Source organism: Condylostylus longicornis, unplaced genomic scaffold (genome assembly GCF_029603195.1).
Source record: "Condylostylus longicornis isolate FDR11 unplaced genomic scaffold, ASM2960319v2 ptg000017l, whole genome shotgun sequence".
NCBI classification, from domain to species: Eukaryota; Metazoa; Arthropoda; class Insecta; order Diptera; family Dolichopodidae; genus Condylostylus; species Condylostylus longicornis.
Window position 1 is genome coordinate 1,657,589 of NW_026577986.1, and position 18,204 is coordinate 1,675,792.

The window sequence follows — 18,204 nt, forward strand, 5'->3', positions numbered from 1 at the left end:
CCGATATATTGCTGATTTTTGTCATTTTTGAAACCTTTCTTTTAAAAACTATTTTTTATAATTTTTGACTTTGTTTTACAGTATTTAATTTTGATAAATCCTAAACTTTTTGAAAAAAAAAATATTTATGTTAAAAGTTTTAAATAACATTTTTAAGGTTGGTTTTTGAAAATTAAAAATTAAGAACGTGAAATTTGACTTTTGATTAGAGCCCTCTTTTAATTTAAGCACCGTTTGATAAAATATCTAATATCCCTGCTTTCAAATTATTAATTCTGAATATTTTTCTGAAAATTAGTTAAAATTAAAAATATATGTAGGATAGCTGGCTATTGTTTATTTTTGCATCCGATATACTTGGTTTTTTCATGAAACAAAATCACAAAATATTAATTGTATTTCAGGAATAGTTTTAATTTCCGATAATTTTAAGCTGAAGTTAAATTTTAAAATTATAATTAAATTTGAAAGCAGAGAATATTTTATTTGCTTTTTATTGGCCTATTTCTTAAATTTTTACATTATTTTTTCTACTATTATTTTAAATTATTGAGAATGCAATTTTACAATATTAGGTAAATTGTCTTTTTTTTGTTTTATAATTTTTTTTTCTGAATTATTTTATTTTATTTTCAAAATTTTTAAAAATATGTCTTACATATCTCACATATACATTTATATGATTAGAAAAAGGTGTATATAAAAATTATTTTTTTTTTTGTTAAGATTTTTTTTTACTTGATTTTATTTTTTCATTTTGATTTTTTTTTTATTATTTTTTATAATAAAAATTTAGAAATTATGTGAAAATGAACATTTATATATTTAATAATAAATTTTTGTTTTTGTTTTTGTTTTAATAATAATAATAATTTAATAATTTAAATATAATATGGGTAATTATATTTAATATAATATTCTAATATTATATTGTAATATTTGCTTTTATGTTACAATTTTTTTTTAAGATATTTTTCTTATGTTTTCCATATTTCTAAATTCATTTAATTTCGTTTACATATTACTTTTTCAATAAAGCACAAAAAGTTTTTTATTTTTATTATTTTGAATAAATCTTTTAAAAAGAATGTGTCTTTTTTTTTTAATTTTCTAATATAATTTTTTAGTTTTTGTAAAGAGACTTTAAAATTTATAATGTAAATTAACAATGAATTTAAAAAATCAGTGTTTGTTTTTAAAATTTTTCTCAAAATATTGTTAATTTTATAGGTATGTAATGTTAAGTGCTTTGAATTAAAATAAAAATCTGTTCTTTTTCATGAGTAAAAATAAAACGTTAACTAAAAAAGTAAAAAATTAATTTCGGAAAATTTGATTGTCTTTGATGCAAACACAAATATGAATTTAATTTTCACTGATAACATTAAAAATAATTTAAAATTTAAATATTAAATATGATCTGTAAATGATTTTCTTAAAAAAATATTTTATGAGTACAATTTTGAATAAATTGAAATAAATTTGGCACTCCGAGAAAATGTGATAATGAGAGAAAATTAAGAAAATATTTAAATTCTTTATTAAAAAAATATAAAATTGTAATAATGTGCATGTGAATTGAAGAAAAAAAACAAAATTAATTTTTAATATTATAAATGATTGTAGAACTTTTGTTAAAATAAAAATTTAAATGTAGGTACGATAAAACATGTATTTTGCAAATTAATCATTTTTGAAATTTATAAATTTTGAGTTTCTTTACAAAAACAACAGTTTTTCTTTCATTTTTTGTTGTTCTTTACATTTACATATACATTTAATATATTTTAAATTATTATTTTATTATATTTTAAAATTTTATTTTACAAAAATTATAAAATTATGTTTTACATAGTTATATTTTTTTTTTGCCTCCTTTTTTTTTTGCAAAATTTCGTCTTTTGATTAAAGTTAATTTTTATTTTATTTATTTTTTAATTTAAATTTTGATTACATATCATATTTTTCGCTTGTTTTTGTTTTTAATATTATAATTATTTAAAATTTTCAAATCATATTTATGATTAAAAAAAAAAAAATTCTAAGGATTTTTCTTTGTTGATATTTTTGTTTTTTAAATTCTTTCTATTTTAATTTCATATTATTACAATGTATTTTATTATTAACAGACTTAATTTACAATTATTATTAATTTTATTATATAAATTATTATAATTTTTGTTTTTTTAAATTTTGATTATGCATTTTTTAAAAATACTTGATTATGATTGTTATTATAACCGGAGATAAATATAAAGGGAATAATAATGGGGAAAACAAAAAGAATCGTGTATTGTGTATATTTTTGAAAAAAAAAATTTAAAATAAAAATTAAATTAAATGAATAATATGTAAATATAAATGCAATATTATAAAAATCTTAAATTTTTTTAATTTATTTTCTAATTGATATTTTATAGAATGAATTTTATCTGTTACAAAACATTTACAAAAACAAGAAAAGTAAATAAGTTCTAGGAAAATAACTCAGGCCTACAAAGTTAGTCGATGGAACAGTCGATTTTATATTAACGACTTTGAATAACTGTTCTACATTATTTTAGATAAAATTTTGAATATTTAAGAGTTTTCGTTTGTATTGTAACCATTTGTTGTTTGGGTTTTTATATTTAATACTTTTTAAAATATCTAAATTTTCTATAACAAATTTTAGTTGATATCTTGAAATTTTTGGTATAATGGCAAATTCAATTTTTTTTTTTTTAATTTTTAAATTGCAACAAAAATCGTGGGTAATATTTATAAAATTAAAATATTATATGCTGAAGTAAATGATTGTTATGACTATTTTTATAAAATATATATGTTTATAAAAAATCAGATATTAGTGAAATAAATTTTATGTAATATGGGCAAGAATTTATGTTTAACATTCCCTTTTTGAATTTCAAATTATTTAATAATTTTATAAATGTTTTGCTTCGAACAACTATAAAATATCAGAATAAAAATAAATCAATCACAAAATAATCAAATTAATTTTAAATTATAATATACTAAAAGTATTTTTAGAAAAAATTAATTTTAATTAAATTTTAATGATTTAATTGATATTATTTTTTATATTCTATATAATAAAAAGCTTTTCTTTTCAAAAAGTAAATTATTTTTAAATATTCATAAATGAAAAATAGAAAAAAAAATTGTTCGCCAAAACTTTTACAATTTTTGATAAAAAAAATTAATTAAAATTATAATAATGAAATTACAAGAATGAATTAATTAATCTCTAATGAATTTTTAATCTTCAATTATAAAATATTTAAATAAATGATGTTATACAATTTTTATATCGTAAAAAACACAAATCAATATACAAAAAAAAATTTTTTGTACATATGTAAATTCTGTGGCAACAATAAATAGTATATTTTTTTTAATTCGTATTTTGCTAAACAATAAAATTAATATTTTAAGAATAAAACAGTTATAAATCTATCAAAAATTTTAGCTACCTGTTCTTACTTAACTTTAAATTATTAATTTTGATTATGAGTGCACAAATTGAAAGAAAAAAAAAATTTAAATGATGGTAAAATATTAATATTATTTTATATTGACTTAAGCTCTACTGTTTATTGTGGCCACAGAACATATAAAGGATCTTTAACTCAATAATTTTTTATTTTAGTAGAATTCCATTTTTAATTTTTGATAAACATTAAAAATTTGTTACAGAACTAAAAATATACATTATATATATGTATATTAGAACCAATATAAATATGTCAAACATTTTAAATTTTAATATTTTAATATTTCTGTATTTATATAATATACTCTATCTCTATATTATATTATTATAATGTCTTAAAAATTTTCTTAATGAAATAAAATTAAACTGATGAAAATTTATGAAGTTTAATTAAATCAATAAATTAAAATAAACTAATTTGTTTTTTATCTGAAAAACAAAGGAAATAAAATAAAAAAAAAATTATAATTATAAAAATTAATACAAAATGGACGTTTTACAATATAATAATATGTTAATTTTTTGTTATTGTATGTTAACTTGTATGTTAAATAATAATGTATAATAAGGACAAAAGAATTCATTAAAATAACAAAAAAAAAAAATTGAGATTTTAAAACAATTTAGATGGGAGTGAATTTAATTAATTAAATAATTTTTTTTAAAAATTTTTTTGTTTTTTTTTTAATGATTTTGCGTGATAATCTGTTAATTATTTTGTTAATATCTAATATTTAAAATAATAATAAATTTAATTAATTTTAACAAATAAAAAATTAAAAAAAAAAATCAAAACAGTGTTATAATTTTAACCACATTATTTAAAAAAAACAAAATGAATTTTTTTTTTTAAGTTTTAATATTAATCCTGTTTTTGTTTTAATTATTATGATTTTATTATTATTATTCTTTTTATTATAATGTTATTATTATTATTTTGTTGTTTAAATATTATATCCCTTATAAAAACATAAATATATGCAAAATATATTTAAATACAATATTATGTTTGAATGTGTTTATTTTTATTATTATTTTAATATCATGATGAATACATATGTATATATATATATATGTGTATAGTATATTATTGAATTTAAACAACAATTCTATTTATTTTCTATACTGTCTCATACCTTCGACGAAATGATCTGAATAGGCAGAAAGCATAAAATAATGTCAAGAGCTAAAACAAAAAAAAGAATAATTTGTAATGATTAATTTTATTCAATTTAAAAGAAAAAAAAACAAGCAAAAAAAAAAAATATTTTATTATCATACAATATATTATCGGCTTAAAATGGAAATTGACTATCTCTAAAATTGTCTTATTTGACTTTATTTTCAATAAGTATTTCGTTCCTTTCGAATGTGTTCGAAATTTCATTAGCGAATTAATCACTAAAAAAATAAAATTTTGATTATTACAAATTTTTGAATTTATATTTTTGAAATTGCGATTTCCGAAAACTTAAATATTTTAAGATAGTCAGTTTCCCCTTTAAGCCGATGATTACGTATTTGATATTTCATAATAATATTTATACAAATATAATAAAATTCATGATGTGGAAATAATATTTTTTATATGGGATTTCAAAAATATTTAAAAATTAAAAATAACAATAAAAGGAAATCTAACATAAAATGTTAAGGTTTTTTTGGTAAAATTTTTGTTTTGATAGATAATGTAATGGTATAGAAATAATATTTCATAACTATCATTATATTTTTAACACTTAATATACAGTAGAATTTGTGCAGATATATACTTTCCTGCTTAGGAGCTTCGCTTGACTTTATAGTTGATTTTAAAAATCTTTGTTTATTTTATTTCAGCCAAGTGTTTCAGAATTGTTTCAAAGTTTCAGAGAAGTAGGAGATGCACTTAAACAAGTATTAATGTCCTATAACAATATTTAGCTTCAAATGTCTTATTTAATGAAAGATTCTTCAACGAAGAGAAAGTATATTTGAGCCGAAAGGGAGGATCTTTCCTCATGTGTAAACTAATTTTAATACACTAATTTTCCTACTTCTTTTTGAAAACTAATATTATAGGAAGTAACCCCAAGTACCCACTTGAACGAAAATAAAGATATATTTTTTGTTGTCTTTGCTTTCTTGTCTATTTATTTATTGAATTTTGTCCATTTTATAATCGAATATAACAGTTCGTAAAATATCAAGCAGACAATTCAAACAAAAATAAATTTATTTTAATTTTATACATTTTCGCTTTTTAAATTTAGACTAAGAATCTTAAAATACACAAGGTTATAGAAGTTAATATTTAATGAAACTTATTAAAGAAGGCTCATAATAAAAATAAAGACTTTTAAATGTTTTCTTATAGCAAGAAAAAGCATCACTTTCTGGAGTGTGGAGAAAAGTTACTAAAAAAGATATGACTTTTCAAAATGTAAGCCCGTTTTTCCAAGTTAAAAACAAAAAAAAGCGAATCTGGAAAGATTACTTTAAATTTAATTTTGTTCCTTACATTATGGAAACACATTTTCACAATAATATTTGTTATATTAGACTTAGAGGAATTTAATTTAAAAATTTTCCAATCGAAAATACAGGGAAAAGGTTAATATTTTGGGAAGTTAACAAATTTTTACAAGTCGTCTACTATAAGAACATTTATAATCCGTGAGTCATGACCTCTTTTTGCGAACTCTTGTCTTACATTTTCTTTTTTTGAAAACGGTGCCACCTTAACCTCAATTTTCAACCACTATGCGTTTATAAAATTATGAATGTAAAGAAAAAAAAAATAATTTAAATTGCGATTAAGTTCCACAATTGTACAGTACAATTGAAAAAATAAAATCTCAAAAATTTTTCTATTGCAATTTTTTCTACTTTAAATTCACTCATTTGCTATACGAGTGCTTCTGAAATACTCTGTACAAGAAAATCATCTAAGCATTTTATGACGAATAGCAACATCTTAAAATATTTTTTGCTTGTATTCTTAAAGAAATACGTAACGGGAGCATTCAGGGGTAATTATTAAATAAATAAGCAAGAAAAAACAAAAACAAGGATAACAAAAAGAAAACATAAGATATTTGCGTTATTCTATTGTATAAGAAATCACAGACATTATATAGCGATGAAATGTAGAGAAAGGCGGCTCTTTATCACATATCATATATTACATTATAAAATATTATTACACTATATACGAATTTCTTTTTAAAAATAATGTGCTATAATATACAGCAATCTAAGAACAATGCTTTGATGAATAATTAACGTTTACATTTAATAGAACATAAATTATACGTAGTCATTGTTATATAACATTTTTCATCTTAAACTTATACAAGTTTTACGCAATATTGCAAAAGAACAAAAAAGCATTTTATTCTTTTTTTGATTCTTCTGATTCCTTCTTATAAATTCAAATATCTTGATGTAAGTTCAAAAGGATATTTTAATAAATAGGTATATGTATATGTGTAAGACTTTAATTTATTTTTGAGGAAATTCTTTGTGTTCTCGAATAAAATATTCAAATACATTGTTATATAATAAATATGTAATGGATGGATGGAAAATTTAAAAAGGATTATAAAAAGGAATGTAAAATAGAATAAAAATTTTTTAATTTATTTCTATTTTCTAGTATAATTATACCTGAATCAATACAATTGCTAGCACAGCAGCACCTAAAGCAACTGTTTTCGAATCCAATAATATCCATAATTTATTTAAGCAACCTTCTTTATGAGCATGTTCAATATCGCATACCGTTGATTTTTCCAAATTTATCATTGTACAACATGATGCTGGTAATTCATTACGTCTTGGATATATATTTTCCCAGTCATTTGGTCCATTAATACCGCAACATGATAACTAAAAAACATAAAACAAAATTAATCTCATTGATGTTATTGCAATTATTAGTAAATTTCCAACTTTCTTTAGAATAATTAAATTTTAATTTCATTAAAATAATTAATTGGAAAATTGAATTGGAATTTTACGATTGTTTTCGATTTTGGTCATTTTTACGATTACACTGAATTGGGAGAAAATGGAGTTATGGAGAATTGGAAAAATTTCTTTTATTATATGAAATTTCTAATTTATTTAAAAAACAATTTATGAGTTCTTTGTATTATAATCAGTAATTAATCTAGTTTACTGTACGACATTGAAGCCATTGCGGGCTCATTTGACCCACATACAAAATGGGACTAGTTATATGAACCGTTTTTATAGATTTTATCGCTATAGGAAAAAAGAATAAACATATCATTTGCGATTGTATAATAATAGAGTCAGAGATAGTATGAAATTTTCATATCAAAGCCTCGAATCTATCGTGTAAAAAGCTTCGACAGATTAGCTTTTTAACTCTTAAAGTTTTTAAGTCTTGAAGCTCTTTTATAAATGAGACAAACCATAATAAGACTGTATAAGAATGCAATGGTTTTATCAGGAAGTTGAACTCAAATCAAACTCTATTTCGTATAGTTTAATTCTAGCAATTGAAAAATTATTTTATTAATACTTACAAATTAACAATTATATATACTTACTTCACTTTGTGCTACCTTCCATGTATCTTGATAATCTTTACGTTCATTATAATGCACCAATGTATAATTAAATTGATTTTCTAATATACCACGTAATTCATCATGTTTAATATAACCAGCAATTGCAATACCAATTTCAGCCAAAAATATAACAATTATTAAAAATGCAAATGTTAATATCATACATGAATTTTCTTTACATGCACCGCAACAACCTAAGAAACCAATTATGAATACAACAATACCAACAATAATTAATACAATTGGTGCTGTCCATATTGTATCACCAATTAAATTTGAATAGTGTATGTAATTTATTTGTACAATAGCTCCAATTGTTAACATTAATAATCCAGTTAGCTAAATTATTATAGAAAATAAGAAAAAAAATGTGGCACAAAAAAAAGAAAATGTTAAAAAAAAATCTTTTAAAATTTTTATAAACGACATTATATAAGTAACATTTTATGTATGTATGTAAATTATGCATATATATATGGGGGAATATGCATTATAGCGTATAACATAGAATTAAGTTAAAAGTAAAATCCTTTTAAGTAGGTCATGTCACTTCTTTTATGCATGCTAGTTAATTTATTCTTTTAAAATTTTTATTTTTATAATCGTATATGAAGCAGGGTGTTTCTTTATTAAATACCTTAAATATTCGCATATATTGAAGAATTTTTGAAAAAATTGTAATTTTTTTTTTTATTATTTTTCGATTATTAATTAATTTAATTGTTGTTTAATCCAATTTAGTATGCGCATCTATAATAAAGATTAATTTCCTTTGTCGACAGAAAGTTTAATCAAAAATTTCCGAAGCTTATGTATTAAATTTCCAAAAGCTCTTTTGGAAATTTAATACATAAGCTCTTTATACACAATTTAAAGAAAAACTCAAAAAGAACAGAAAATTAGGCGGCTGTTGTCTTAAAATCTTTGCAATTTAATTGTGATTTAATTCAAATTTTTCAATTACATTTTGTAAATCTTGTTTAATGTTTTGTATGTGTTTTATAAATTTTCCTTACAAATGGTAAACAATCAACGAATTTTAACAAAATATTGCAAGCTTTTGTAAGACAAGCGTTTGTGCACTTCTTTTATTTGCAAACGCTTGAAATTGTCCTCCTTTATTCTCTCTTAATTTTCAAATTTCTTTAGAAATCTCAAAATTAATTTAATTTTTTTAGCATATTCTTAAGAAAAAGTAAGTAGACAAGCTTGTTAACATAAAAGAATTCATAGGAAAAAATTTTTAGAGAAAATTAGAAAATAATTGTATAAATTTAATTGTGAGAGAAATGTATAACTTGCATGAGACATTTTGTATGTAATATATAAATTAATGCATATTTAATTATTAAACAACCTATACATGTGTATTTCTTATAATATGTACGATTTTTATGTTTCGTGGTTAGCTAATAAGTTCAATCACCAATATATTATTTGTAAAGGAATACAAATTTAAAAATAATATTTTTATCTTTGAATACATACAAATGTATATATATATTTTTAATATATAAAATGCATAATATATGATATACTTACAGCAAATAATAAATTACAAAAGAACATGATGTATTTTACACAAGTTACGCCGCCTTCACCCATTTTTATAATATTTTATTTTGTTCTTATCGTCGTTGTTGGTTGTCTTCTTCGTTGTTGTCTAGAGATATAGACAATAATTCTTTGCTTATATAAATCTTTTATTTTTCTTTTTATAGCTTTTCTTGTTTTTGTTTCGAAACACTATCGTTTTCGCAATCACCACCAACCACCTTTTTTCTATTTGCTTTTTTCGATTTTTTTTTACTGCTATACACCACTAAAACTTTTATTGTTTTAAAATCGGGTTCCCGTCTCCTTGATAAATACAATACTACTGTACAATGGCCTCTTTTATCTTCTCTTTTTTCTTCTCCTTTTCAGTTATAAGCATACAATAATAATATGTTCTAGTTATCTGCAATGTTTAAAAGAAAGAAAAAAAAAGAGAAATGAAAAATTAATCATGAGAATTTATGCAAATTTTCCTTGAATATGAAAATTTTTTTTATGTATGTATTTAAAAAAGAAAACAAAATTAAAAGGCAAAACAATAATAAAAAAAAAAATCTATATAGAAGTTTTTCTTTTTAAAAGCAATGGAGAAAGTTGATTTTTTTCTCTTGACATGGTACACAAAAAAAAAAAACAAGAAACTGAATGCCTCTCTGCCTTGATGTTAATCATACCTTTGAACTTATACGAGTATGTACGTGAAAAGGAAAACTTTCTCATATATGTGAGTGGAAAATGTGAGATTGGTATTAAGAAAATGAAATATTTTTAAGTATATTATGACAATATTTTTTAAAAGCTAACGTAGATAGAGTAAGTAGGTGAGGGATGTGCACCGCTATTATAAAATAGTACAATATATATTTGAAGAAATTTGCAAATCACATCAGAAGCACATGAAATGTTGAACTTTTAAAAGTCATACATATTATGTATATACATTTATACCTATGTACACAATATGTTTAAAAATATTTGAAATAATTTTTCAAATCGGATGTGGTATACAAAATTAACATAAGAAATAAAAATGGAATTGCTATGTTTTACGAATTTCGATGAAAATATAAACGAAAGAATGACAGAATTATTTCAAAATGGTGTTGAAATAAAAATATTACATATGTGAAAAATTTCTGATAGCCTTGTTGATTTTAGGATATTTTTGCATTTATTTAAATGTAAAAGTTTTAAGTATTCATTTTGCGTGTTTTTTTTTTTCTTTTTACAAGATTATGGAGTCGTGAAATATAATCTATTCACCTTTTTTTATAATTATTTTGAAGCACAGCATATGCAAGTGTTAAGGCCGGTCATAATGTAGTTTCTTAGAATTAACAAATCAAGTGTGAAATATTTTAATATTTTTTTGATTTGAAAGCCTTATATAGTTTTTAATTACGCCTTTCATGAATTATGATGAAATAAATCTTTAAGAATTTCAATCTACTATACTTAATTAAATTAACGTGCAGTTAAAATATTATGTACTATGTATAAGGCTAATTGATTATAAATTTAACTAGGTGTAAAACTTTTAATAATTAATCTTATACACAGTGTTACATAGCGCCGGATTTGTCTACAAACTGAACAGATTATTTGTCTAGGGACCAACTTTTGCAATCAAAAATTCGGTTTTTATTTTGTTTGTAATTTTTGTAATTACAAAAATTTATTTAAACTAGTTTAATAAATTTGCATTTTAATTAAAATAAATCGCTTGCAATTTTTTCTTCGCCTCATTTTAATTGCTGTCTCTTAATTTAGAAGTAGATGCAATATTTCGTTGTCCCTTATGTATGGGTGTATTACCCCTTTTTTATATTGAATACTTTTTAATGCATAAGCACATTAAGTATTTTATTTACAGAAATTTTACTAAATTTGGTGTATTATATGTAATAAATTTAACTTTAAGCGAAATCACTCAAAGCAATGAATTTCGACTGGACATATGAAAAACTACCTCTTAAATTTTGGGTTTACAAAAACGCTGAATTAGTATAGTTTAAATGATTTAAAGTGAGCAAGTAATATTAAAAATTTTAGAGACTTATATGGAATTTTTCTATGTCGTGATTACTTTACTCGACGGATTACTGTAAATATACTGTAATTTAAAAATTAAGTTGCAATTTATAATAATGTACGCCTACTAGATTACCCTGTTAAACAATGAAAATTAACAATATAACAAATTATGAATTTTCTCACAAATAATTATACAACTTTTCTGAATCCCTTAAAATTTAATTTAAATTGTAAAAGACCTTAAAATTAAATTGTGCCCACTTTAAGTCGGGATAATAAAATAAATAATTTGATGATAAAAAAAATATCATAAAAAACAACCTGTGCGAGACCTACAATTACATTTTATATAAAAATTGGAATAATGCTATAAAAAAAATACAACACCCCTTAAAACACGTATAACGTTGACAACAAAATTCTTTTAGTTTTTTAAAAGAAAAATTCTATTAAATGATAATTTTGTTCTAAAAAATTTTCTTTTTATTTTGAACTTTTTAAAATTTTTTAACAAAAATATTTTACTTTTGCAACTTTGTAATTCAATTTTTTCATCTATTGTAAGTGCATACGAATATTTGTATATATATATGTGCATTGTTAATGTCAGTCCAAAATAAATTGAATGCAATTAGAGTGGAATTCAGTATTTGAGTAATAAAATTTCAGTATTATACAAAACATATATAAAATATTTTACAAAGTTTTCAAAGAAATTTTCTATATATGTATGTAGAATAAATTGTACATAAATAGTTGAAAAATAAAAAGGAAATTGCTTTTGGAAATTTTCTCAAAATGTTCTTTGAGAAATATTTTTTAATGAAAAAATTCTTGAACTTCAAAAAAAAATTTTTCACCTTAACACAATTATCACAATATGACCCCGTAATTTAAATGATATTTTGTTTGTAGATATTTCCAGGTATACCCGTATACAACGCGATTTTTTGTTGTAGATGTAGTAGTTGAGAAAATAAATTTTTTTTATTTTTGTGATAAAAATAAATAATTAATTTAAAACTTCTATATTTGATTGGGAAATTGGCATATCACATTAAAATACAGGAATATGGAAAATTACTTAATCAATATATTTCGGAATACAAGGTGTGCTCTTACAGTTAAAGCTGAATTAAATGAAAAATAAATTTCAAATTAAAAGTGTTCAAGCTATTTCAAATTTAATCGCAATTCACAGGATACACATTCAATCACAAAAATAATAAAATCAGACTGAAAATAAAGTCAGAATTTTAGAAAATTGTGTATAGAATTGGTGCAACGAAGGTTTTAAAATTAAACAAATGCTTTCTCAAAGTGAAAATAAACTCTTTAAAATTGGTTACAGAATTCATTGAAAATACTGAATGTAAAATATAAGAATTCTTAACAATTTTGAAGCATTCAAGTTTCTACTTAAACCACAATAACATTATACACCTTGTGCCCAACGTATACGTGCAGACATTGCATTATGTTATATAAAATTATATTTTATATCTAAGACATGCATACACGTTTTTATCATTAAATTTATCGATCAATAAGAATTGTTTTTTTTTTCGATTTTCGAACATGTTGATTGATACAAAATGTATATATTATAAATGATGTGTGATAAATAAAGCAACGCGACGCACAAGGTACAAAAAAAGGACGATAAAAAGCAGTTGTTTTTTTTTCTTTATATTTGTCAATAATATAAACTATATTGTGTTATGTTTTAATTTAAAACTTAAAGTATGTTATTTATAAACTTTTTTTTGTAATTTAAAAGAATATTTGTTCAGTTTTCAATAACTAAATTGACTCTCTTTTAATACTCACTTAAGAAGTAAACTCTCTTTAAATACTCTCGTAAGAAAAGTTAAAGTATGGTGAGAAAGTAAACTCTTAAAGGAGAATAATAGGTAAGGGCTAAGAAGTTAAACCAAAACGATAATAATGATGTTATATTATTTAGGAGACCGTTGAGGTTTATAGAGGCTATAGATATCAGACTAAAATATTGTATTCATTAAGTTGGAACTTTCCTAAAGAAAAAAGTTTTCCGAAACTGCAAGTAAATATTTTTGATCTAATATTTTAAGATTTAGATAATAAATTAAGTTGTTGTGCATTTTACAAATTTGTTTTATAAACCTAAACAATAATTATAGTTAAATAAAGTAATTAGTTTTCTCGTATCATTTGTTTAGCCCTCAAAAAATTTTGAATTATAAAATTTGATTAATTTATGCGATTTTTAAATTAATGAAATTAATTCAGTATAGAATTTTCAGAAGCAACAAAAATATATTTCATCCTAAAAGTATGCAATCGAGAAATATTACTTTAGTTATTAGAAATTTTTATATTTGACATGCAGTCTAAAACGAAATCTTAAAAATAAAATTAAATTATACTTTTGTGCATTATTATATTATAATATATTTGGAGATACAAAGAATAGTTGCAGATTAACGACTTCAAAACCCTGGGAGTGGAATATTTTCTAAAGAAGTTAGCAAAAATTTGGTACGAAATTTGATTGTTACGTCTTGAATTCGTGCAAATGTCACATCCAGCATTTAACATTATAAACGTTCAGCGTTAATCGTTTAATTATTGCAACATTTTTATACAAATATTATTCATTTTAATAAATTATTGAATTATTTTTAATAAATAAATTAATTATTTAAAGTATTTCTTCAATTTATTTAATCTGTTGTAATTAAAATAAAATGTTCATAAAAATATTTTAAAAAATATGAAGCAATTTCAATGATAAATCTGGTTGTGCAAGAAATAAGAGCACATACATATAACATGTTTGGAAAATATTTACACAAATCTCATCTAAAACCACACAATAAACTTTATATAACATAATATTAAATTTAAATATTATTTTCAATTTCCAATCTTCCACAGTGAATTTCACCAAAAAAAATCCTTCAAGATTTGAGTGCAAAATTAACAAATATCTTAAGTTTGTTCAAATAATTCGCCGCGTTATTCATTTAAATTAAAATCACATTTAAAATTTATTTCACATCACATTTTTCTTTTATACATTTACGCCAAATTCAACTCCCATTTCCATTTATCTTTTTGATTTAAAGATTGCATTAAATTTAAAAATGAAAATAAAAAAAAAAACAGAATTGTGCAGCCTCCCAAAGGATTTAAAAGAAACCAAAAAAAATCACCTCTTCACCTTCAAATCCCAGTTCCTTTTCAGTTTTTCTTTTTTATTTTGTCGTTGGAATAAAATTCTTATCTCGGAAAATTTATCAATAAATTTAATTCAATCCGAAGACGAGAAACAAATCACATTTTAGTTCAAGGATAAAGAAAAAAAAAAGTTGTAAAGAAGGTGTAGAGTAAATTCCCTGCAATATAAAAGTTTTTTTTTTATTATCCTTCTAAATAATCCTTGAAATCCTATCACCACCATTTTCACTCTGATAGGAATAAAAATAAAGTGTATAGTTATCCACAATAAATATTGATTTTTTCTTTTTCATTTTACTTTTTTGTCATTCCTGTCCAAATAAATTCCAAATTTATTCAATTTAAATATTTTCCTTTCCCTTATTTTACTTTTTATGTTGCTCATTTTTTTTTCTATATTCCTGGTTTTTTTTTTATTCGTTGAACATCGATATCTCATTAACAAGGATTGTAAGTAAAAGCTGATAATGTAATTCTTTGTATGAGTGTGTGTGTCTATATTTTAAAAAATGTAGTTGGTCAAAGTAATGGCTTGTAAAACAGCACATTTAGATTTAGCAACATTAATCTAGAGTTTCTTTTTATTGATGTAACATAGCAATATTTTATTGCTATATAATTTTGCATAAATTTAGGAGAAATAATGGAGTAATAATTTTTGAGTACTAACATGAAGCTTTGAGCAATAATTCCAACGAACTCAATTAAAGCATGAAGTTAAAAATACAGTTATTCTTTTATATTTTTTCTATTATACAAGTGCAATAGAGCTTATTTACAGTGTCAATAGTGGATCAAAATCTTACATTTTGCAAAACTTTATGGGCAACAACGAAGGATGTGTCAGAGTTACAAAGTAATTTTATTTAATTAAATTAAATATTAAACATTTCTCGCGTAAAAGAGAAAAGTTCCTACCAATATGAAGAAGAACGGGTTTGAGAGCTCGTTTAATTTGAGGAATTAATTTGACACTCTGACATTTATTTATAGATTTTGTGTTTTGTAAACAGACGGACAGAAAATTTTCCTTAAAATTTTGGAAAACGAAGGAAATGGTATGAATTAGAAGCTTATATCAAACGACACTTTTTGCAATTTTATAAAAATAGACCTAAATACCTTTATATTTGTATTAAAAAAAATTACACAATTTAAATTCCACTTTCTTTTTTTTTTAACATTTTAATACCATTATGAAATAACGGAGTATCATCGTAAAAAATCATTTCAAATAGGGGATTAGAGAATTTAGCTTTACAGTTCATGAGGTCGTATTGACAAAAAATGAAAATATGTGTGTGTGTATAAGTTTGTAAATACAAAGCAAATTAGAGCCAATTTTACTTTGTGTTTTCACACATTACAGAAAATTGTTTTTTCTCTTTTGTCTCTTTTGTCTTTGTGTACCAATTCCTTTATCCATAAATTGATTTGATACTTAACAATTTCACAGCTTATTTCGAATCTTGTCTATGTCGTATAGTATATTAAACTATAAAAAGTAATTTGACTGATTCTCAATGACGATTTGCCACTCTCTTAATATCAGACCAAATTTAAAAATATTTGGAGTTGTTAAATTAAAATTTAAATTTTAGTGAAAATAAAGTAAATTAAATTCACATTCTAGGAGTAGATAAAAATTTTTTAAAAGAGTACATTCACTTTTCAAACACAGGATGTCGTTCTATAAATTGTAAACAGGGTATTATTCAAATAGCTATGTTTAACTCGAAAAAAACGTGCAGTTAGTTGAATAAATTTTTTGATAAAATTATTATCGAATTTTAAAATTTAGACTTTTTAATCTAGAAGTTTTCGCGAAAAGTCCCATAAGTAAATGGATAAAAATGGCCATTAGAAGCAAAAAGTTGGTACATTAAATTGAATGTGTACTGAATTTATTAGGATAGTTGTGTTTCCATGTCCCTGAAATTTGTATAAAATAATGTAAATATTAAAAATGTTTAGTTTATATGAATAGCAATACCTTAGTTGAGGTACCTTATCAAAATATTTAGAGTAATATTATTAATTTATGCCACATCCTGCGTCTAGGCTCCTATTTTTTTAAACAACGTTACCGTAAATGATTGAATTATAATTTAACCATATTATTAAATATTTCTATAATTGAGTTTATTTAAAAATTTTAATTTTTAAACACAAAATGTCTAATAATTTAATTATTTGCATCCTGTCAATATATTATTATATGCAAATAGCTTTTTTGCAGTAGCACTACTATAAATTTATAAGATTCTATAAGAGTATTTAACTATAGGTTATAGTTGAGCAAAATGACTCGTTTTCTTTAGACGTTTAAAAATCTAATTTTCATTTAAAAAATTTGAATTTTTTTTTTTATTTCCTTAAATTTTTATTTTTTTTTTGTTATAAGGGCAATTTTATTTATATTTGAATTTGAATGAAATTTGGCTTAAGTGAACGCTATAAAATGATAAAAATTTCTATAGCAAGATTTAATGGAATAAAAACTTGGATATTTTAGACGGCATTTTTTCAAAAAAAATTTTAGAAAAAAAAATGTTTTGTAGTTAATGCTTTTTTCCGTCCATCTGTTAGGGTGTCTGTTTACAAAACTTCTACACTATTTGAGATAAAAAGCTGAAATTTTGTATATAAATAAATCGTCGCTAGAAACTTATTTTCTTCCCAACCCTAATTATTTCAACAGGTTTCAGATACTAATAAACACTTCATTTTGTCAGACTATAAATCGATCCCCTCTTTAGTTATCGCCTCTCGAAATTCGTAAAATTTTAAATTTTCGGCTTTTTATATTTCCGAAACTGCAACCTATTCCAAACTTCTGTTAATACTAACATCATATCGTGCCATGAAAAAATATAATTATTTTTCTTAAAAGCAAGCGAGTGCTTGTCACTTATTATTAACTGTTTTTCTTTGTCATCTCTCCACTGATTTTTTTTTTGACTCATCCTAAATGTATGCAATAGCCTTATATATAATATAGTATATAATAAAATATATCAATAAACTAATTGAAATAATGTAGTGGATTGCTTTTAGAAACAGTATTTACTCTTGTTGAAGGGTTCCAATTCTGTTCCCAATTTGAAATTTTGATTCCAATTTTGAAATTCATTTCCCAAGCTTACCCTAATATAAGCCAATCTATTTTAGCATACTTTTTTGTGCTCCTAATAACAAATTTTATTTTTAACTGATTAATTTCGAATTTTAGAAAAAAAAATTTCATAATTGAGTCACGGAATTTTTATAAATTGTTTAAATTTTTTATTTACTTTTCGTTTTTCTTTACTCTAT

At 22.0% G+C, this 18,204-nt stretch overlaps 1 protein-coding gene across 2 annotated transcripts in view; it reads right to left on the reverse strand.

Annotated features, from left to right (window-relative positions):
* Positions 1-3,842: 3,842 nt before the first annotated feature.
* Positions 3,843-18,204, reverse strand: part of LOC129606079 (CD63 antigen) — a 62,928-nt gene continuing 48,566 nt past the window's right edge. Inside the window, exons 2-6 of one of the 2 annotated variants that reach the window (XM_055516176.1) lie at positions 9,619-10,036; positions 8,056-8,415; positions 7,145-7,366; positions 4,633-4,682; positions 3,843-3,925 (exon numbers count right to left, since the gene is read on the reverse strand). In XM_055516176.1, coding sequence (XP_055372151.1) covers positions 3,922-3,925; positions 4,633-4,682; positions 7,145-7,366; positions 8,056-8,415; positions 9,619-9,681 — 699 coding nt within the window. In that variant the 5' untranslated portion in view covers positions 9,682-10,036 and the 3' untranslated portion in view covers positions 3,843-3,921. Of the gene's footprint in view, positions 3,926-4,407; positions 4,683-7,144; positions 7,367-8,055; positions 8,416-9,618; positions 10,037-18,204 lie in introns of those variants that run through there. The other variant, XM_055516174.1, reaches the window with a different exon arrangement.